The 24567-nt window shown below is 35.8% G+C and overlaps 1 protein-coding gene across 2 annotated transcripts in view; it reads left to right on the top strand.

The window, feature by feature from the left end:
* Positions 1–24567, top strand: part of LOC139961901 (cadherin-like and PC-esterase domain-containing protein 1) — a 29429-nt gene that overhangs the window by 1560 nt on the left and 3302 nt on the right. For both annotated transcript variants that reach the window (XR_011791075.1, XM_071961533.1), the window contains exons 2-19: positions 1736–1830; positions 2656–2804; positions 5294–5681; positions 8128–8287; positions 9666–9772; positions 10495–10579; positions 11727–11907; positions 12904–13084; positions 14345–14529; positions 15219–15291; positions 16212–16358; positions 17499–17603; positions 18194–18536; positions 20083–20272; positions 20931–21105; positions 21652–21772; positions 23726–23862; positions 24207–24529. Coding sequence is in view for 1 of the 2 variants with exons in the window: in XM_071961533.1 (XP_071817634.1) it covers positions 5439–5681; positions 8128–8287; positions 9666–9772; positions 10495–10579; positions 11727–11907; positions 12904–13084; positions 14345–14529; positions 15219–15291; positions 16212–16358; positions 17499–17603; positions 18194–18536; positions 20083–20272; positions 20931–21105; positions 21652–21772; positions 23726–23862; positions 24207–24529 (2756 nt within the window). In the remaining variant the exon portion in view is untranslated. The remainder of the gene's footprint in view (positions 1–1735; positions 1831–2655; positions 2805–5293; positions 5682–8127; positions 8288–9665; positions 9773–10494; positions 10580–11726; positions 11908–12903; positions 13085–14344; positions 14530–15218; positions 15292–16211; positions 16359–17498; positions 17604–18193; positions 18537–20082; positions 20273–20930; positions 21106–21651; positions 21773–23725; positions 23863–24206; positions 24530–24567) is intronic.

Raw genomic sequence — 24567 nt, 5'->3', positions numbered from 1 at the left:
CATTAGGCTGTATGCTGATGTGTGTTTCATCACTACTGTATGCCTAGCACCATTAGGCTTTGTGCTGAACTATGTGTTTTAACACTAAGTGTATGCAGAGAAATATTAGGATGTATTGTGATGAACTATGTCTTTTAACACTAAGTGTATGCCCAGCACCATTAGGTTGCATGCTGATCTGTGTTTTATCACTACTGTATGTCTGGCACCAGTAGGCTGTATGACTATGTGTTTAAGACTTATGTATGCCTAACACCATAAGGCTGTATGCTGAACTATGTGTTTAAAACTTATGTATGCCGAACACCATAAGGCTGTATGCTGAACTATGTGTTTAAAACTTATGTATGCCTAACACCATAAAGGCCCGGTCACACTATACCGTTTTTTTATCGGAATACTATCCGATTTTCCCGGAGGAATCGAAACAGCCAGTTTTTCGTTCGGGTCTTCTAGCCACAGTGATAAAGGACCTGATTTGCTATATGTTGAGCCATTCCGATGTGGAATAGCCCTCTCTTAACTTTTGATATTGACTCCGTTTCCTTTTATCGGATAGCTATCGGATTTCTCCTCCGATTTTTATCGTTTTTTCGATGTGACGTCACTTCAGAATGTAGTCCGTTCCAGAAAACCTCAGATTTGGAGTAGGTATTTGAATATTCCACTGCATTCATTACATTCACTACCACAAACCTCACTCTTCCGCCTAACATCGGAAAAATCGGACCGTATTCCGATAAAATATCGCTGTAGTGTGACCAGGCCTTAAGGCTGTATGCTGAACTATGTGTTTAAAACTTATGTATGCCTAGCACCATTAGGCTGTTTGCTGATCTGTGTTTTATCACTACTGTATGTCTGGCACCATTAGGCTGTATGACTATGTGTTTTAACACCTATGTATGCCTAGCACCATTAGGCCGCTGTATGCTGAACTAGGTGTTTTAAAACTTATGTATGCCTAACACCATAAGGCTGTATGCTGAACTATGTGTTTTAACACTAAGTGTATGCTGAGAACCATTAGGAGGTATCATGCTGAACTATGTCTTTTAACACTAAGTGTATGCCTAGCACCATTAGGCTGTATGCTGATCTGTGTTTCATCACTACTGTATGCCTAGCACCATTAGGCTTTGTGCTGAACTATGTGTTTTAACACTTAGTGTATGCCTAGCACCATTAGGCTGTATGCTGAACTGTGTGGCATTACATTAATGTCTGACTCTCTTCCTCTCTCTTGAATAACATTCAATAGCATAGCAAGCTGTATATACAAGTCTGTTACCGTAGTGGGTCCAGCTGGTACTGTTAACAATGTAGCCTACATTGTGGTTGATATCAATATGATGTACATTAAAGCCAATGCATTTTCTTGTGCATTTTCCCTACTTATATTATAATAATAATATAATAACATTATTGTCCGAAATTTTTGATTTGCTTATTCTCTGCAAATGGGCTAAAATTTTGGCAAATAGTGTAAGATTGATTTTTATCTACACAATATTAGCCCAAAAAATATAATTAGCGATGGTTTTTTTTGTGTTTTTATGAGACTTATAAGCTACTAAAAGCGTATTTTCATAGTGAACTGTCACACACAAATGAGGGACAGATCAGGTGTACTGATTACAAGGTTTTTGACCGTTGGAAAGTTGATATTTAATTCGTAATTGTACTGACTGGGTCAATTCCTCAAGAAGATGGCAATGTTTTCCCCTGAATTCAGATGCAATCAACAATAGTCATTTCCAGCCTGGAAAAAGAGAGAGTAAAAACAGCTTCAGATATGTACAGCTAGTACACCATAAGAAGATGCGACATGTAAGTTTGAACTTGTTCATGTTATAACCTTGTCAAGAACTAGTATTGCCAATAAGTCTTTAATAATTCATACAAATTAAGCACTTAACTAAAAAGAAGTGTATTGTAGTTGATCTCTTGAGAGTTGCAGGATTCCCCTGGGCAGGCCTGTGCGATTTGTTTAACTACTAGACATCAAATATCTCTGGTGAAATGATAAATCCAGTACCCCTGTTCCAAAACCCACTACTTATTGTCTTTCCCTGCACCCTTTCCCCACCTCTACCCCACCCCCTGTCACCTACATTAAGTTTGTTAATGAATCTTCCTGCTTCCATGCACATAACTTTAAGCAATTTTGTTACTTTTTTCCAACATTAATTTTACAGTTTACATTGTAAACTTGTTTCAGTTAACAAATTTCAGAAAATGATCATAAAACAAGAAGCCAAAAAATATTCAATATATCCTTAGGTTGATATAAACATAATTAAATTAGATCTTTGAACTTGTGCAATATGATCTCTATTGTCTTTTCTACAAAAAATTTGAACGATTCTATGTATTTAAACCATTTAATATCAGAGCTGTTATACCTCACAGGAAACGCATTTAATTGTCAAAATTATATAAACCCCCCTCTTTGTTAATGGACACTTCCTCTTAGGCAAAAACTATAGTGTTGGTGTATGTTATCTATGGAAGTATGCAGACTATTTCATTTTCTTGCCTGTGGGGGTATTTGTCTGTTTTAATAACCCTTTTCCTATATGCCTGCCTGACTTCATAACTGAGATAAATATATCCTCTGGAAAGATAAAGACTGGTGTCTGGTTTGTTTGTAAGGAATGAAGCCAAAATGACAGGAAGTCAGCTAATGGAGTGCTTCCCTTGATCAGGGACAGAGTGAAGAAAAACTGGCTCATATAAATTTATGATGGGACACTTCCACAACAGGAATGAACAACCAAATGGATAGTTCTTGAAATTTGAAGGTGAGTTGTACAGTATCCAGTTGTAGTTTTCTTTGTTGCTTAGGTAAAAGCTTCAAAAGTTTTTGTAACAGAAAAGTTTGGGTGTTTTTTCTACCTGCTGGGCAGTTCAATTGTAACAGTGAACAATTTGTGACCATGCTAGCATATATAGTTTGTTATGCACCCCGCATATTAAAACTTTTATTACTTTCAATGAGAGACCTCTCTCTCCAATGTATACTGTAATTTTTCAATTAGTAACTGTATATCCAATATTGAGAAACTAATACAGTATAGGCATAGTGGCATACTACTACAAAAGTGTCGTCGGGTATGTAGACCAACCATTTGATGATAGATGCCTTAATTTAACATATTTATTTTTTAAAGTCTTTTATCAGCAGGAGGCTTGAGATATCATGCAAGCAAAATGTGTGTGTGCATGTATGTGTGTGTAGGCCCCTACCTGTGTATAGTTAAGTTATCAGTACTACCATGTGCAATAGCAAGTTACATATGTAAAATTGATTGATCACTAAATTGTAATAAAAAGACCAGGCAGGATTAAGTTAACTGATTAGAGAGAAGAGGAGATGGGGAGGGGGGTGGGGAGGGGGTTGGTGAGTAGGGTTGGAGGTACCTTGCTGCAATCTTAAATGGTACCAGGGCAGTTTTAAATAAGGTCAATCAGAATTTCATATAATAAGGATGGTTACTCAATTTTAGTCATTGTTAACTAGTAGATAATTTTTGCTGGAAAAGTGATTTTTAGTCTAGTAGTCCAAGCAGTTGGAAGGTATATATTTGCCATTCAGCGATGGTAATGTGAAATCTCCACAATAGCATATATCCTTGTCCAATCACATTAATTAGTTAAACAGACTGTGCAGATAGGACTAGGTACCATCTCACCATATATACCTTCTTAATTTTACTTTAGGGCACTGCAGGGAGTAATTGATCCTGTATCGCATCGGAAAATGTGAGGCAAAATGGTCAAAATTGCTATGCAAGTGCAAAGATGCATAGTAGTTTTTGTACATAGGAACACATAGTATTTTATAAAGGGGCAAGAGTTAAGAGCCTTTAAAACTGTTGAACACTGACATTACTCCCTGGACTACAGTAAATGGAGGTTTTACAACCAACTGTAATTAACTGGCTTTACTAAATTAGATAGTCTCTTATATATTATTTTGAGCTGTGCCCTTTGAACAGTTTACTTGGCAAACCGCACCTTCTGGGTGCTCTACGACCTTGACTACTATCTTGTAGAAAGACTTACTAGAATATTATTCTGATGTGTTGGGTTTTTCACCAATATTACTCCCATTGTTTATTCTGTCTGTTAATACAGTGCTAGGATTGTGGGTATACAGCTTCACATGTATACTGTTTATGGGATTTCTTTGTAGACCATGCCAAAGTTATGGTAGTTTTTGAGAAAAGACAGCTAGATGCAGATATAAAGCAAATAGTACTTCACTGTACTGATCCATTTCTCAGTATCAGGTTATAACATTGGTGATTAAAAAATTGGTTTTGGTAGAGCAAAGAGTGAGAAAAATAGAAATATATATGTGAACAATTGAAAAAAGTCATTGTTCAGTAAGGAGACAAAAGTACAATATTTGCAACAATTAAAAAAAATAAAATTAATATAATATAATATAAAAAAAATATATATTAAAAAAAAAAAAACAAACAAATAAATAATAATATATATATATATATATATATATATATACATATATTTCCATTTTATATCTTTATTTGTAATTCAGTGACTTCCATTTATAAATTATTTCTTAAGGAATAGGAACCATGCATTTCGAGGGTGGTACAAAAAGAACTGGAGATGAGAAATTGATGTCAGCAATTTTGGTATTATTGGTCATTGTGTGATGTATGGGTTTATTTTTATGACACAATCTTTATTAAATTTCACAGTGGTATGTAGATCTCTGTCTGAAAATTGTTTTGTTTGATCTGATGACTTTCAGTATTTTTCTAAGCAAAATTTAAAAGTGGAAGTTCTAGACTTAGAGCATAATTAAGGAATTAAACAATAGTCTTGTTAATTAATTAACTACTTTTTATAACTGGTTACTCTCCCAATTGCATTGCAATTGTTATATGTTACAGCCAAAGACGTTTGCACAAATATTAAGAATAAAATCCAGAAGGGGGTAGGGGGGGTGGGGAGAAGGGTGAAAGGAAGCAAACCTCAGGTTATTTGATAACCTATGAACCACCAAAAGAATTAACCATCAAAGTTGGGCTGATTTCATCAGTTCATTTAAGTTCTGGTGATCATTTCTATGAGGAAGGCAGATGTTTTGTTTCTTTCTCTGTCTACTTGAATTCCCTCTATACCAATACCACCTGCAGAGGGTTAAATATTGTATGAATAGTCACTGGTAAGGTATATATGCTCAGTTCAAACATATAGTGTTTTTTTTTTTTAAATAGGAATTTTTCCTCCTTGTTCTACTTTTCCTTCATAACAGACATTTGTCAGTGTTGTCAGCATAGAGAGATGTCACCTTGTTCCTGACCCTTGACCTCAGTCATGATCACACAGAGGTTTGTCAGGATATTTGGCGATATTGGCGTAACGATCACTACTACCAGGTAGTCTGGGTCCGGACCACGATGATTCATAAGTTACGTCGCCTGTTTCGTACCCGTCTCTGGGACATTCTGGTGACTGCTCTCGGCCTGCTGTCATTCTCAGTCTACATCTTACACCAGAGCAGACAAGATTTGGTAGGGAAGGGTGATATCACCATGGTAACTTCAAAGGAGAAAGCAAAAGCGGGGCCGGTGATATCACCTAAGAGGAGAAATGGAAATAGGACAGTGCAGTGGAATTCACTACATGAATACTTGGAAGAGGTAAAGATTATATCAGACTGTAGTTCTTAATTGTTATATAGTTTGCATATATATATATATATATATATATATATACATATATATATATATATATATATATATATATATATACATATATATATATATTTATATTCTGTTATATATATATTCTGTTATATATATATTCTGTTATATGTATTCATATCTGTGGTGAAATGCAGCATACTTGCACAGTAGAAAGAATTCCTGGATTCACCTTAATTCATAAAGTCAACATGATATTTACTGTGTGATTAATATATAGTAGGCCTACATAAAAGAATTGTCAATGAGTGTCATTTCCTGATACTACAGGAGTTTGACAAAATATTAAACAAAATTGCTTCCCCTTCCCTATTTCTATAGCCTGTCTCCATTTCATTACTGTCTGGTACAGATTTCTACATACCATCATAGTGATTGACCAGGAAATGTCAATATTAAACTGTCCAGTAACATTGATTGAACCTCAAAATGTAATGATATCCAGAGACTACTCTTCTACTTTATACAATAAGCCTTAGATTTTCATTCCCCTTGATATATCTCTGTCATTTTCGATGACCCTTTAATTTAATACCAGGTGTTTAATGGGCTCTTCATTACACTGTTAGCACCTACTTAACAAAATAGCCGTCTACCCGACAGATCAGTTTGACACAAATTACGACTTTGAGTGGAAGAAAATTCAACCCAAGTTGAATACATATCCTTGCCCTCTTTGATTAAACGTGAAGCGTGCTTTAAATTCTTCAGTGGTTGCCATGGCTTCTTGTAGACACTGCGTCTCTCATCAAAAAACACTTTCAAAAACTTTATTGGTTCCCAATTTGTAGCGAAAGTTGACAAAACTCCGTGTCAAAATACAGTAGCAACCCAAAACGTGTGATATGATTCCATATGTAAACAACTGCTCACACCCACAACTAGGATGAATTTCATGACTTGAAACCCTTGGTATGCCAAAGATATTATAATGGTTTGATGTATATACTGTGTCAATTTGACAGTTAACTTTGCCTGATGTTTTTCAAGGTGTTACCTTCTAGTTTTGTCAACTTTTGATTAGAAATAAAAATATTGAATTAATTTGCTAAGCACTCTAATTATCTCACAATATTATGGATATCGTAAGTAAATAACCTCCAACACTGTCAAAGAAACTGGAAAGGTTTGCCAAATGGTTTTCTGTTTCTTAACTTTTTGGCGATTTTATCATATCTAGCATTGTTTGAGTCACTATTTAAAGGGTGAAGACTCGCGCAAAAAGAAACGCCTAATGCCGGTAATCTGACCTAGTTTGGTATGTTGGTAACAGAAGTGTTAGACACCACCATCGATCCCAGAAAATACACACACACAGTTTGCTACCATCGGTAATTAGACACTAGTGTACAGTCAGTACATACAGCTGCGGTCAATACCCACAGCACAGTGTACAAACAATACAGCAATGGACATCTCAGGTCCAGCTAAAGATAACAAGGTATCACATTTCATTACTGTACTGTCTGCATTTTGTAGCAACACGAACAAAACATCACTTGCAAGCAACAGAAAGTTAACTTTATCAGATGGCGGCACGCGGTTTGGGGCGAGTCTTCAATGCCTTTAAACACCTTTCAAAGTCATCACTATTGCCTTCTAGTTTTAGACGCCTGCATGATCAAACTTTCACAAGCATTTTACTACTCACCCTCCAGGCATATTTCTTCACTGATAGAGATATGATTAATTATTTGTAACCTTTCAATGTCTGGTAGAGAAAACATTGTGGATATTCTGAACTTCCAGGGCATCATTCTATGAAACTTTTTGCAGCTTTATGGATGCTCAAATTTGAAGGCATTATACTGAGTGACCCCCCCCCCCTCCCATGATTTTCACAATAATTCAGCAATTTCAACACCACTAAACATTGGTCTGACATTGACTTTGCCCTCTCCCTCCCCTCCCCATCCCCTCCCCCACCCCCATCCCACCCCCTCAAACATCTGTCAGGATACCTGCTTTGCGGGTAAGGCTTGAACTCTTGTATTTAACTCTGCCACCCTGAGGTTCATTTTGTCCCAATGGCATATTTTATTGCCTGATTGTAAACCTCAAAACTTTCAGAGAATCACTTGGAGAGGTAGAACTTTGACAAAAAAAGTGCTTATAACTCTGTGACAGTTCTAATGCCTGGAGGGTTAACAGTCTAGTACTGGACACTGTACAAATTTAGACTATTTTCCATGGATAATTCCCACTCTTTTATGGTTGTTTCTATTGGATACATTAATTCATATCAGATGCAGATATTACTTGAACTAGTATAATTTTGCCTCCACTCCATTCGAAACTGGACAGCATTACTTTTTCACCATCTTATAGTATTGTTGTTGTTTGTTATAAAACTTCCATATATGACTGTCTCCCATTTTCACAGCTGGAAGTGCAATTGACGAAATCCAGACATAATCTTGAGAAATCAATCCTTGTGGCTGGGGAGCCTGGGGTCATAGGTCGAGACCTGCCGCTGTACCAGAGGGCTTTTAAAAACAGAGGATTCGATGTTAAAGTGAAGAATCCATTCAATAATTTGCCAGGTTTGCATCAAAATGTTTTAGTTACTTGTGCTTAATAATGTTAATAAGTATAGTGCCATGGCTTGATAACCTGAAGTTTATGTGTGTAAGTGCCTTTTTGTATATATATTGTTGTTTAGCTCCAGGGGCTGCTGTTGAAATAAGTTGAAAGCTGTCATCAAATAGGACCGGATTAATAGGACTGATGTAGAGGTAGCCTGAAGACTCTTGGGATTTTTTCATCTATCTTGTTATTCAGAATTAAAGTACTATTACCTCTTTGTGTTGGGCTATCTTTCTTTGGATAGGGTTACACAGACACTGGATCCCTACCAAGGGATGGCAAGGGGAGGGGGGGAGATACTTGGGAGAAAATTGTCACAGTTTGTGTTTTGCCACTTGAAAGCAAATCCATCATTAAATATGTGGACAAAAACTTGAATAAAAAATGAAGACTTGTGACTATCTTATCTGTGTTGTCATTTTGAAGTTCTCTAATAATTTTGTATTGGACTGTCTTTCTGTGGATATATGGTTACCAGAAACTCTTCCCAACAGGGGAAGCAGGAGAGGATATATATTATATTGAAAAATATTTCTTTTTCTATGTTGTTATTTGCCTTTTACTCTTTTAATAACCACTATGTATTGGATCATTTCATTGTGCATGGAGTTTCCCTGACACCACCCTGTCCCATCCCAAATGAAAATGATGGTGGGGGTGGGGGTAGTGGTGGGGGAGGCCGTGTCATTAATAGTGTGAAAAAAGTCGGTACTGAGCTACTACTTAAGGTTATGTGATCATCGTGTAGTGTACAGTTGAATTCCATCATTAAAAATATGGCTTATGTACTTCCAGGACAAATTAAATGATAAGGATAGCCTGCAGGGGACATGTCTGATTCTGTTTGTATTTTGTTTTTATCAAGGTTTCAGCTCACCATTGGTTACTGACCATTTTTCAGATACCCTGGCTAGGGGTACATATTTTGCCCTGAAAACATTTTCACTATCTGATGAAAGACCAAAAAGTCAGTGACTATAATTTTGGCTAATTTAGATAAGGATCTGATGTTGACTGATCCTCCATTTATCAGTAACTGATTCCTTTCTATAGTCAGTGGAATGTTTAATAAGTGCAAAATAATGCGATACGTTGTGTGAACCAGTCCAAACGTGAAAAGCAGTTTAAAAGGAAAAAGACGAAAAAAGAAAAAAAAGAAAAAAGAAAGATGACTATAATTACTTCCAGGAATGTCATTATCATCATGTTACTTAAAGTTTTAGATTCATGGATCAGTCATGAATATACATGAATTTGCCATGAATATTGCATGAATATCCATAGCCATGAATATTACATATTGTAACCATGGATCTTTATACGTTCTCCATTTAGATATTGGAAGCAACTGGACGGTATTTCTCTGTTTCTCGTATGGCAGTGGACAAGAAGCCGGATGCTGGGATGAGGGCGATCTTTCTAATTTAAAGTCAGGTCAAAAGGTAACGTACATTTAACAGGCCAACATTTGTTTTCCCTTCATCACATCATGATAACTTTGACAGCAACTGAAAAGTAACAAGAAGAAGACATGATATTTGTTTCTCGTACAGTTTTAAAGTAAGATTTGGTATATGAGAAAAAGATACATAATTCTTTGCATCTCAGTTTAGGTTGAACATCCCAAAAGTAACTTATGCCATCAATTCCTGTCAGTCATTTTTCTTTTGTAAGTGATGCTAATCACATCAGACAAGAATATCTGTCTTTTTTTTTCATTTTTTTTTACCTTTGTTCAGTATTTGACAGTTTTTGTATTTGACCATGATGCTGCAGTGAGGATATTAAAACATATTGGCAACTGTAATGTAATATACTTCATTTTTAGGCCATTGTAGAATATAACCATGAAATATGCCCTTATTAAAATTTCGATTATGTGTTGTAAAAAAAATCTTATTAAAGCAAACCAAGGAACAAATCCATAAACTGTAATAAAGGGAATTTGAATTGTTTGCACTTCTATGTAAATCATGTTTTTTTCTTGTTTTTTACCTTGTCTCTGCAAATAAACATTTAGGATAATATCTGTAACACCCTTTCAAAAAGCTTTAATCCAAAGAGCTTTAATCCAAGAGCTTTAATCCAAAGAGCTTTAATCAGTCCCGATAGGATGATCCGTAATCTTCCGGTTTATTATCCTCTTTCTTTTATCTTAACAAAGGTCAACCGTGTACCCGGGATGAGGAATGTTCTTTGGAGGAAAGATGCTTTTTGTCATTCAACAAATGAAGCCAGGGGAGTACCTGGTAGGTATTAACTTCTTGAAAATCATTTTAGGTCTAAAAATCTTATTATATAAATGATTGATTGCAAGAACCTTATTTTTCTCTCCCTTTTTTATTAATTTTTTTTATTAAATAGGACTTTTATATCATGTATTTAATATTCTCTTTAAATGTGGCAATACTCGCAAGGAGGAACATAATCACCTATGACCTAGGCTGATATCATTTCCTGCCTGGCTATGTGAGTCTCAGGATGAAAGGCTCCTTTAAACCTTATTGTTCCAGGAGTCTGATTGCTATAATATTAAAGATGATGATAATAATCTTGTGACATCTTTAAGACAAGTCACGTGATTGCAACTATGGTACGTGCTCCTTTAGCCGTACGCCAGTATCTTTGAAGTTGTCGCTAACTTTTCTGCTTCTTAATCACACTTCCCATGTGAAGATATTCATTCCATACCAGGTGACTTTTTTTTATCTGGAATTGGGTCCACAGGAGGGTACTCCACTAGTTGTTTCACTTTTTGAGTGGAGCCATTAAGTATTAACCATATGTCTGGATTTTAGGTGGAATTTATTTAAAAAAAATATAATGACAAGATTTTTTAGGTTGTTCAAAAAAATTTGGTAACAATTGCAGCAAAAATGATCTTACTAGAACTTTGGCCATCTTGCTGCTCCACAAATGATAATTGTCATAAAAAGGCAGTTGCCACAAAATGGCAGCTGCCACAAAAGGTAATTGCCACTTGGAACAGTCCGGCCACCATTCTGATCAGCAAGGCCTCTTGCTTATTATCTTTCAAATCTGGTACCATTTCCATGTAGGTATTACCTATAAATGTATTAGTCCCCAACAAGGGGAGGGGAAACCCTTGAACGTAACCCCTCCCCCTAGGCCATGACAACTTGTTATCTTTTCTTAGAGAGATATGGTTGGCCTCACTGCATCTAAAGCCTAATTTACAGTTTCTGGTCTCTGATATCTGGGAGGTCAAAGTTCATTCAAGCATTGGAATTTAACATTGAAATAAACCTCAATGTGAGAAAGGGACGAAATCCGCAGTTTTGTGCAATTCCGGTTCAGTTTAAAAGTTTCTTGGATTTATCATCTCTGTGTTTTGCTGCTTAAAGTCACTTTTCTCTTTGGCTTTTGTGTCTCCAGCCATCAGACGTAACCCTGTCTCACCTCCCTGTTGGGTGCTGCCGCAGCAGATTGACCAGTTTCTCGGCGTGGCTGATGCCCTCGGTACCGATGTCCGGTGGCTGTTCAAGTCGCCAGCGCCTGGTGGTGCCAAACAATTATTACACCCAACGAAGGATAGCGACTTCTTTAAAATCAAACAGTAAGAACTCGCTTATAATTGACATTGAAGAGCTTGTCATGAGTTGTTGTCATCTTAAAGGCATTGAAGACTCGCCCCAAACCGTGTGTCGCCCTCTGAAAAAGTTCACTTTCCGTTGCTTGGAAGTGAAGTTTTTTTCTTGTCGCTACAAAGTGCAGACAGTAATGAAACATGATACCTTGTTATCTGTATCTGGACCTGAGATATCCAGCGCTGCTATGTACACTGTGTTGTGGATATTGACCATAGCTGTATGTATTGACTGTACACTGTCACTAGTGTCTAAACTGTGTGTGTCTATTCTGGGATCGATGTTGGTGTCTAACACTCTGTTACACCTTTTTCGAAACCAGGTCAGATTACCGGCATCAGACGTTTCTTTGTGCGCGAGTCTTCACTCCTCTTTAAGTGCACATAGATGACAGCTCTACACCAGTCCCCTTCTCCTTTGACCAATGTTCACTTTACATGAATTCTATTTTGAATCATGATAAATATTGGATGAACCACGGTGTGTATCTATGTCTAATATATCTCATTTGATTAGATTATCCAAAATTAAGTGGGTAAGCAATTATTCGCAGCAGCTGTTGCATTCAAGTTTCCAGTACAATTTATCTTGTCATTAAATTTATTTGTACAGAAACTTGTAAGAATTGTTTCATTCATGTCCTAACATGTTTACAATTTTGAAAAATAGTTTTGTTTCTTTTCAAAGCAAGCATCAAACCTCAGACCTGCGACATGTCCATGACCTTTTCTAATTTGCATATAAGGGTCAGGATGCAATATTTGCGGAGATTAAATTCTGAGGCTAATAATTAGCCCACAAGTTGGTTTGATGGATGAAAGTTTGCACAGACCTAGTAGTGAACAATGTTTCAACTAAATTGCTGAGTATTGGTATGCATGCAGTTATGAAGGGTGATTGGCTAAATTTTACACAGTTCATAATTTCTCTCTCTCTTTTTTTATTTCTTTTCTTTGCTACTTTAGGTATTACACAACCAGAGCCATTGTTCAACAGTATTTCCCTAATCCTTTATTGCTGCATGGACATGTCCCCATCAGTATCCATTTATATGCCCTAGTAACATCCATCACTCCTCTAAGAGTCTTTCTTCATACCAAGGGGATCGTGCAATACAGATTTAATTATGCAGGCGAATTTAGAAAGGTAAACTTCTTCACCTTTCCTTTTATTCATGTATATAGACTAATAATATAGGAGCAGATCCAGGGAGTTATGTGGGGGGGGTTGGAGGGGGGAGGGGATGGCATCCCTCTTTTGAATGTCAGATGGCCCTAAAACTGAGCCGCACAAATAATTATTCTCATAACAAGGCACATAGTGGTCAAATTTAGCATGTATCGTAGGAGGGCATTAATACCTACACTTTACTGACGGCTTGTTAATGCATCGTTATTTTGGTAGGATATTATGATATTATATTATTTTTTCTTTCAAGAAATCCTGGATATGAATTACATGTAGCTTGAAGAAAACTAAAACTTTGTATTTGTGCATCCAATCTGCCAATCGTATTGCTGGGGGTGTACTTTTAGGAATGTTTATATGGCATCTTCAAAGTTGCTACTGTGCAGTAGATTTTGGGTTAGATTTGGTACCATATGAAATGGTTGCCTTACTATATATATATATATATATATATATATGTATATGTATATATATATATATATATATATATATACATATATATATGTATATATATATACATATATATATATATATATATATATATATATATATATATATATACATATCAATGCTCCATCTAGCCTGGCTCTGCCTTGGACAAAAATTAAGAAAGCCTTTAAATTGAATTAAGGGGTAAATATTTTTTAGTTTCCCAGTTGTTCTCTATTACTATTTCATACTGAAAGTCAAATGTTTTTGAAATCAATAAGAAAAATCACTTTGCCATTTGGTAAAAATTTTCATCAAATATCTTCTCAGGAATATGCAAATTGTTGATTGAAACATAAACAACTTTAGGCAGAAGTTTAGTCTTGGTTGGTAATAGTCAAAGAAAAAGGAAATATTTGAGTGCTAGTAATGATTGCTACAGCATAATATATTCTGGCCTGGAAAGCTCCTTTAAGGCTAAATTTTGTGATGTCATCATCACCTCAGTGCAGGCAGACCTAAATGGTTAATGTTATTCTATTGTTTAATAAATTCAAATAACTCAACCAAATCATGTTCCTTTTAAATTAATGTAAACAAAACTTTAATTTATGGTTTTGTTAGTTCCTTTTATAGGGCATAGGTTGAGAAGAGAACATGAACTTATAGTCATTACTAGAAATGTGCATTAAACACAGTGTTGAAATTTTCCTTTTTTCGGTTAAATGATCGAGAGCCGTAGAAATGAAATAATAAACTAAAATAGATATTATCACATTTACTCCATAGATTCCAGATAAACCCATTTCCCTATCGATGTTATATGAGATATTAAATACTGAATTTGGATCCAAAACAGATGAGTTGGTGAAGGAGAGAATTGAAGCAGTGGTTACTAAAGTGTTTCTTATTTCTGAGAGGTTTATTAGTCTTTCAGCTTGGAATATCAGAGAACACTCAGAGGAGATGCAGGGGTAGGTATGAATAATAAAAATAATAATACATCATTTTTATATAGCGCCAAACAAACTATTAAATAATTCTTGTAGCGCTGGCGTATTAATTATGTTAATTACTTGTTGAAATAAAAAACCATTGTGCCACTTAAATATGGCTGTATTTGATAGCATCCGTCCGTCCGTGGATTGATATACATGTGGCATTTATTTCAAAGCAGTTGATTCATTCTGTCAGGCACAACAGCTGTCAGTTGTTTTTTTTCCCAGTCTTGCCAGATATTAGATGACTTTGGTCTGACATTGTTTGGAATAATGTGAAAGTGTGAAATGAGGCCAAAGGTCACATCAGTTCAAAGCAAAGCTTAAGAGTATTTCTTGTCCAAAGGAATAAGTCGCTAACGAGATTCTCTAATTTGCAACAAGACAATGTTAATGTTGTGAAGATCAACAGATGTATATGTCAAATTGTCAAATTGATTTGTTAATTTTTTTGGTGTAGAATTATTACAAAAGAGATTTAAAAAAAAATATGTATAGGCCGCCTGCCTTAGTTTTGACAATTAGGGATCAAACCGTTAAAGAAATCTTATTTTAGGTTAGACCCAGTGGTATCAAGATTTATGCATATTTATGACATGTAGGATTTATGAATGATGAATACTATATTTCACTTATTGATGAAATATATTTGTTCTAATATACAGATGTGGACACTGTTTCCAGCTTTTTTCCCTGGATGTAATCTTGAATTCCACTTTTCATCCGACGGTCATAGAGGTAAATTAGATTTATCTCTTCTTTCACGCCCCCCTCCTCTTTTACCTGCAAAAGTGTATTTTTTATAATTTGAGGTTTTCATATCTTAATTACCTTATTATTAGTATTTGTTGTATCCATCTGGTATGCTTCTTTTAAAGGGACAATAGAGTGAAATGTTTAACAATGTAAATAGACTTGCCAAACTGGCTAAAACCTTTAAAAAACCTTCAACACACTTTTCCACATTTCTGTGAGAGTTCTGGAATACTATATCTATTTTACAAGATATTCCTAATTCTGTGACAATAGGTTTCATGATCACAGAAACTGAGAAAGTTAATCTGCACTGACATTTTCATACCATCAAGTGATGCCCCTTTTTGCTTCATCCCATTGTCGTCCTGTACATTTGTGACTGTCCACCATATCTGGCACACTTTGAGTCCTCTGGTAAAGTCCTCATGAGTCCTTCTTAATCCTCATGAGTCCTTCTTAATCCTCATGAGTCCTTCTGTATCCTCTCGAGTCCTTCTTAATCCTCATGAGTCCCTCTGAATCCTTGTGAGTCCTTCTGAATCCTTGTGAGTCCTTCTTAATCCTCATGAGTCCTTCTTAATCCTCTTGATTCCTTCTTAATCCTTGTGAGTCCTTCTTAATCCTCTTGAGTCCTTCTGAATCCCCATGAGTCTTGTACATTGTTCACACTATCTTTAATAACCATTCAATGAGAATAGAATAATCAAGAACTTTTGGGTATAAATTTGCACAGTGATTGAAACCCTTTTAATAGAGCGTATAGGTGACAAATTTATCAGAATCATGAATCGATCCATTGATCGAATCGTTTAATTGCTAAGTAACGATATTATAAAATGAAGAAGACTTTGGTTTAAATGGTTCTTGTTTATGATTTCTTTTCCGTCTCTTTTGCATTTCAGGTGAATGGTCAACCAACTTTACCCAAAGATCTTTCCTTGAGCCAAGAGATCATTGACGATACGGTATCGATTTTATTGGCAGATGGTGGTACGGCGAGAGAACTTGAAAGAGAACTTCAAAACGTTGATTTCAAACTTGGCTTCAAGGTATAAGTAAAATCTGACCTTTTATGACACAAATAGCAAAATAAAGAAAGACTAGCAATTACAGCCATTTTGTACTGTCCCAAAAGAGATTTAAACTTAAGACTTGACGTCAGCATTCTGGTTCAGATTGGATACTTTGTATCAACAAATTCACTGGATCAGAATTTTGTTGTTTTGTTGGTGTTCATTGCTTTTGTGTTCAATGATCCAAAAGATCTTTCAAAACCTGAGAAAGGTGGAATCTTACAATTCAAACTAAATAATCAAAAGTGGAGTGATAAATGCACAGATAGCGGACAATCGTCGGAAAAGATAAATGTAGGGTCTGTGTGGGCGGTAGTGGGGGAGGTGGTGAAATATTATAGGTGATACCCAAGATCATTGTAGTTGATTTATGGCAGAGGGTTGTGTGGGAGAAGTTATTATTGCTCTAAACTGAACAAATTATGCACATTCCTTCAAAAAATGTAACACTGTGAGTATGTAATCCTTAGGTTAGAAGTCTGTAATGCGTTTACATAACTGAAGATTTCCTAATCTTGCTGCCAATTTCCTATGCACTTTCTCCATTGTATGCTGCTGTGTTAGATCAGTGATGGCTAGGCTAGTCTAGAAGGCCACTGAGTGTGTTTTGTAGACTTAATTTGTCTTTTGTTTTGATTGTTCCACTACGACCTACTGGCTTCAACGATATGCATCGTGGAAAGCTCTCTTCAGGTACATACGTGGTAATTAAAGGGTGTGAAGACTCGCGCACAAAGAAATGTCTCATGCCGGTAATCTGACCTAGTTTCGAATGAGGTGTATAAACAGAAGTGTTAGACACCACCATCGATCCCATAAAATACACACACAGCTTGCTACCGTCGGTAATTAGACACTAGTGTACATTCAATACATACAGCTACGGTCAATACCCACAACACAGTGTATATAGCAGTGATGGACATTTCAGGTCTAGATAAAAATATAACAAGGTATCACGTTTCATTACTGTCTGCATTTTGTAGCGACAAGAAGAAAACGCCATTTGCAAGCAACGGAAAGTTAACTTTTTCAGAGCGCGTCACGCGGTTTGGGGCGAGTCTTCAATGCCTTTAAGTTCCTGAACTCTTCCGACTCTTTCTTCACCCTCCTTAGGGCTTTAACTGCAGATCAACTCACGTTCTCTGCCTCAGCTCGGCCGACTTGGAGTACCTCATCATAACGAGACAGCAGACTCGTGTGAAAGGAGAATACAGGCTGGTATGAATGAGTGAATGAATTTTTTTTTTAATTTGAGTTTGGTCAGAGATACAAGCAAAAATGGTTGGAACTGATACAGATAACTTGAATTACATCTTTTTGAGGTATACTAAAGTTCAAATTATTTGTGACAGGAGCAGTAGTCATCAAATATTCATCTTATGTCTGATTCTTTTAGTATATTTCTAGTATATTTCATATATCTTAAATCCCTACAAATATTGACAAGCTAAATGTGCTATAATACAATCTGGAAGTACTCTTTCCAATATGGGGGTTCTACCTCTCAAAATGATACATAGTTATTGAGAAGAATGGAATAAATTTATGTTTTAATTCTGAGAGTATTTTGCATCTTACATGTTTAAAAAGGAATTTAATTCATAGTCTCTCTCATGACAGTTGGCCTTGTATAAATGTATTGCAATTTGGGTTGAGTCTAAAGAATAAACAGCAACAAATGAGATGACCATGGGAACTTGATGGTATGAGCTGCAAGCAATTCAAAGATATTTTTCATTGCAGCTAATAGTTCTATAAAAATTGTTCCTCATTTTTTTTCCATTTTTTTTTTCTACTTCAAATTGCAGATCTATCCTTCCAGCCTTGGATATGAATATTCAACAGTAGTACAAGACCTTTATCGGTTTCCCTTGCGAGGTCTTCTCCCGTTCGATCACGTTCGTCATCGACAGTTCGCTCACCGCTTCGTTCACTCTTCCAACGACCTGCACGACCTCCTGACAACTCTGCAACAATTTAGCGACCATCATGGTTCAAAAGACGACGACTTAAAAAATTTGTCATCGAGCCACTCAAACCTGAGACCGAGGAAGTCAAAGATTACAGCAGAAGTAAATCAGACCGTTGTTAACCGAAGCAGCTCAGTAGAATGGGGAGATGGTTTTTACCCACAATTACCCTGTAGCAATGGTGAGTTGTAGTACTTTAAGGCTGGGGTGGGCAACCTATGGCCCGCGGGCCACATGCGGCCCGCCAGTGATTTTTTTTGTGGCCTGTGAGATGTCTCAAGAAAATATTTTTTTTTACATCATCACAAAAAACGAGCTAGCTGCTTTGAATTTATCGGCACTAATGATGCTGTCAGGTAGGCCTATTATGCCCATTAATTATCAACTGTACTGTATTGACATTTTGTTTTTGTGAATACAGATTAAGTACACACACCTATTGCTTGAAAGCCCTCGGAATCAAAGGTTTGAAATCAGCAGCAGGTCGTTGGTTAGGTGCGGCCCAGTCAATTTTTCACTCCTTATATCTGGCCCATCCATTCAAAAAGGTTGCCCACCACTGCTTTAAGGGATATCTCATTGGCAGACAATGTAAAACTTCATGGAAAGAAGACAAAATATTAGATACTGTTAGTAGTTGAAAGACTCATCTCAATATCTTGGTGTTAACTCTGAAAGATATATAGTTGATTGAGTGGAACCTCTTTTGACTGGCTAAACCCTTGATTCCTCTGTGAGGTCATTACAGAGGTTGTTCTTCAAAAGCTTAACTTATCCTTCTTATTGATTTATCCTTGAAATCTGATCCATTTGGAATATTTGCCATAGTTACCAAGGTCCTCTGTGATTAGATGTTCATCAAACTGCAACTCTGTTTTGTAGAAATTTTCTTCCGTGAATAAGAGAGTTAATTATTATAAAGAAACACAAAAAACAAGTTCAGCTGAAATGCAATAATGACATCATCCAATCTGTTGTTGTAAGATGCATTCGCAACATATCACCAAATTTGAAAAAAAAATCATATCTTCATCATACGAAATGCTATGCACGTGTGGTTTTGACATGCAGATTTTGAGGAAATTTCCAGTATTTTAATTTTATACCAATCAACTTCAGCCGCCACCTGAATACCCCTTTAAAGTAAAGAGTAAAGACACTATATGTGTGTCCCTGCAGTTCTTGAAAGTCATGAATGCCTGTGCTTTGCTAAAATATTAAAACCATGCAATTCCTTTCCATCTTAGTTGGTGTAAATCAAGACCCATTCTTATAGAAAATATTAAAAAAACATTGTCAAGCAACAGGTTTAATTTATGCATTTCTAGATGTTTTGTCATTAACTCATCCAAAAGAAAATATTCATGTAATTAGTGAGTAATTAATTATACTTTATTCTATGTTGTCTTTCATTAATAAATCAGCTGTCTCAGTCGGAATTCTTATCTAAATCCATGCAAGTAGCAACGTCTGTTCATAACTATATTTTGTAATTACATGTACCACACCAGTCAGATGATAACAAAATTTAACCAGCATGTCACAACCCATCTTTTTTATGATGCATTTACCCATTTTTTCTTAGAATTTATCAAAATTCTATTACATGTAATAGCTATCCCCAAACTTCTTGCATTGGGTTTGTAAAAGATCACAATTCAGGATTCAATTCCATCTTTTTTTTTTTTTTTTTGCATATCACCATTATTTATCCCTCTTTTTGTCAGATGAAGCTACCATGCCCCTCCTCTCAGCTATCTACACCCATCCGCCTCTCAATTTAACCCCGACCTTTGACCCTGAGAACACCGACTACTATACCAATGTACCCCATGATATTCTCTCCGTCAGAGTCTGGGGCGTTGCTATGAGTTGCAGTTGCGAGGCTAGAGCCTTCAACAAGTTTGGCATGTCTATGTGAGTGCAAGATTTTTAATCATTTATCAATACATCATGTGTCAACTGATGAAGCAGTCATGTGTAGGTACTATGTTGTGAATACCCTATGTAATAAAATAGCTGATCAGAGCATGTTTTATCACGATCATGTGATGTGATGGGAAGATATGTAATAATGAATTGTTACATGCTATCCTATAGCTGTATGTTAAGTCAGTTGTATGTGTCCAAATTTAGGTTTGTTTTTCGTATGGAGAGTGTAAACAATTGACAGATTTTATTATTCCGAGTAAATTGCCTTTCGATCTTTGCTTTAATATACAAAAAAATGTGCTGCTTTGAACTTACTTTCTTTGAACCAGATTACATGTTACATACAGGAAAGGCCTGTTTTGAGTTCTATTTAAATTATAAAAAATAAAACAATATTTAATATCTTTATATAGTTTATATATTTTTTATCATTTTTATATTTAAGAATATAGAGTTATTAGATATGTCTTTTATAAATAATAATGATAACGTATATATTTAATTATTTTGTAATGTATTTAATAGATAATAACCTTATTTAAAATTATATTTCATAAAATATTAATTTGACATATTTGTTAAATATATTTAATAAATACATTTCCTCATTTTTATTGTTGTTTTGTGGTGTTCTTTTTCATAGTCCAGCCACCTACACCCTCGGTGTCGGAGTTAACAGGATCACCCTGCTTTCGGTGGATGTCACACATTCTATGCCCTGGGTCATCAGCTCTTATACCCTACATATAGCTAGATTAGGTCATCGGAGAATGGTCACAGAGAATGATGAAACACCAATAGTGTGTTCTCTCAAGCAGGTATTCATAATCACTCACTTAATTTAGCAAATGATCATTTTCTTGCCTTTTCTTTCCTTTAAAAATACCATTCTCCTTATTTTATTTCTATTTTTTTCCGCTTTTGTTTGTACTGAAATAACACACCAATTGAAGTGGATAAAGTAACAAAGGACGCTAAAAAAGGATTGGAATTAAGTGTTATGAAAGGTAATAAACATACATTTTGGGTATAATGGTCAATGTAACATAATTCCTTGAGACGCTTTCATCACCTTGTCTTTGTTTGTTATGTATGTCTTGTCGCCTTGATCATCAGTATAGTAGTAGTTCATTTTTTTTGTATAGATTTCTTTCCACCCAGTGGGTCCAGCCATTTCTTCCTGTACCCATAATGCAAAGCATGACTAAAATTAATTTATGTATGTATGTAGGCTATGTATATATATATATATATATATATATATATATATATTGGGTAGATTGAAGCATAGAACAACATGTTTCTGGCATTAGAACTTCTTTATAAATTACATTCCAGTCTCTCAAATGACATTTTTCTTTCAGAATTGTAAACTCAAGTTTTTAGAGACTGAGGATTGTGGGCTTCAGAGAGAGGTTGATATCAAATGGGATGATGTTGACAGAACCACCTTACCTCTATGTCAGACCGGTTCTGATATTCAGGGTAAGTTAAGTGATGCCAACTGTTCTTTCAACTTGCAAGCTTTCATTTGCAAAGTATTATGTTGTCAGTTGCAAATGAAATGATAAGCGAGCCTCATTTGATTTGGGGGGGCTGTAACGACTTGCCCGAAAAATGTAACCAAAATGTTTTCGCGCGCTCTGCGCGCGTTTTACATGTTAATGTGTATATCATATAGGCATCCATCAGTTATTACATCACCTGCCAATAACATAAAATCATTTTCCGTGTTATTACCCTTCTATATTGGTTAGAATTATTGGGGAAGTCGTTACAATAATAATGATAATAATAATAATATAAGTTTAACCATTGAAAAACACATTGCAAATTATTCTTCTTTCAGTAGGTGCCAGTGGCGGAGCTAGGGGTATTGGTCAGGGGGGGGGAAGAGAATGGTCTGTAGGGGCGCTTTTGACACTATCTAAGCGGAGCGCCACCACAGGTTGGTGCGGAGCGTACAGAAATTTTTGAGTAAAGATACTCCCTAGATCGCCGGAAATGACCCTTTCCGGGCCTTGCTAATTTGCAGATAAATGAAGAATAAATAGGTGTCATCGCCATTTGTCAGAAAATTGCACCAACAAAATGTGAAAAATGTCAATAGGTATTTGAGAGCGCAATAAAAAAGTCAATAATCGCGAATAAGTAAAAAGTGGTAAAAAGCTGAAAAGGGCGCCAGCAGTCCATTTGAGTCCGTCAGGGGTCATCGCCCCTCTGACTGTATGGACGCTCTGCCACTGGTAGGTGCCCGAAAAATTCTCAGCATATTGCCCAAATTTTCACCAAAAAATGTGAAAAAAAAAGCAAATTATTATTCTTTCAGTAGGTGCCCGAAAAACTTGTCAGCATATTGCCCGAATTTTCACCAAAATATTTGAAAAACACATTGCAAATTATTATTCTTTCAGTAGATGCCCGAATAATTCTCAGCATATTGCCGAATTTTTACCAAAAAAACCCCAGAAAAACACATTGCATATTATTATTCTTCCAGTAGGTGCCCGAAATATTCTCAGCATATTGCCCGAATTTTCACCCAAAAAATTTGTTGGGGGGGCTGCAGCCCCCCCAGCCCCCCGCCTCCTACGCCTATGCTACCAGATGCTATTGAATTTTACTACAAACTCAAATATTATTTACAGGTAGAATATTACATACTTTACAAAGCAAATAATGAATGCAGTAGTACACTCTTAAATGACATGTTCAATAATTGAATGTATCAATTACTGTCTCAAAAACAAAGAAGATATTTATTAATTTATTTCGAGATATGCGAATCTCTTTTCCTTTAATTCTGTTGTTCCTTTATATTGTTTATGAAAATAAGTTTTTTTTTGTGGTTATGTCGTAAATGTAATCGTTTATATAATTTGTAGTAGCAAATCCGATTGATTGTTCATATGAAACGAAAGATATCAAAACATGGAGGGGAAAAAAAAAATTGCGAGCTTAGAAAAACTGCTATAAAAAACAAAATCCTATAAAGTTCCGCAGTATGTTCTAATATAGTTAGCTTGAGATGGGTATGTTAGGTTGTCTGCCCAATAGATTTGAGGCTTGACTGATAACAATTGGCCCTTATAGCTGGGCATGTGTATGAATGTACCTAACCCTGGGATTGTAATACATTGCTAGTGGGGCAGAGAATAAATTTTAAAATAAAACTAGATAGATATTCATTGTCTCAATTGGGGACCTTGAATCACTATGGAAACAACACAAGGGGCAGGATACTTCTTTGTGAAACTTTAGCAAGCAATACACCTACAATGCTTTACAAGATGTCTGATTTTTTCCCACATTTTTGTAGAATTTTTAGATAAAATATTCCTTTTTAGAATTAATCCTTTTTTGATAAAGTACCCGAAGCTCTCAATTGATAGTAACTCCTTCATGGACCATTGTTTTTTGTTTTTTTTTTGTATTTAGGTCGTTGGCTTATTCCCTGTGAATCCTGTTCATCTTCAGATAGTTGTAACTGGCAGCAGGCCAAGTGGCAGCCTTACTCCTGCCAATATGCAAAAATAACATTCCAAGATGCACAAAACTGTCTTGCCGGGAAAAAGGTAATTCAGTAGATGAGTTTGGTTGAAACTCAAAGGATGAGTAGTTAAATGCTCAGTGTCCCTTTAAATTCATATTTCAGTTTTTATCCCAACCAGAGCTTGTTGCCAGATGCCTTAATTTGTTTGGTAACAAAAATGCTGATTCACCAGTTGTGAACACGGTTTTTGATTGTTAATGAATTTGGCAGGATTTGAATGCTGGCAGGATTTGAAAATCACTGCACTAGAGTAGCTCAACTGTAATTTTGTTTTCTTCTTACAGATTAAATACTGACTGTTCTTAACATTATTATTAATATTATTATTATGATATATATATTTATTACATATATATTATTTTACAGATTCTCTTTATTGGTGATTCTACCAATCGAGGGATCATGTATTATCTGATGCAACGGATCAATGGATCACTCCACCAATGGGATAAAACCCATCAGATTAAGTTGTACTCTAACCTAAATGAAAACAGAACGGTAGCCACGTTTGCCTACTACCCTCAGTTTTGGCTTCCATCCGACGATAGGCCGGCCTTCAACGCGACCGTCCACGATATCGTCCAGCATTCCCAGCCGTTAGAGGATGGATCTAATACAATACTGGTGGTGGGAGGAGTTCACTGGCTCGCTCCTCAGCATCTCAAATTAATGGAGGATGCATTAAGGAGGTAGTATCATCTCAACCACTCATTCTATATCCTTTGTT

Source organism: Apostichopus japonicus, chromosome 20, assembly GCF_037975245.1.
Source record: "Apostichopus japonicus isolate 1M-3 chromosome 20, ASM3797524v1, whole genome shotgun sequence".
In the NCBI taxonomy this organism is placed as follows: Eukaryota; Metazoa; Echinodermata; class Holothuroidea; order Aspidochirotida; family Stichopodidae; genus Apostichopus; species Apostichopus japonicus.
This window is presented reverse-complemented; position numbering and strand designations above follow the sequence as displayed.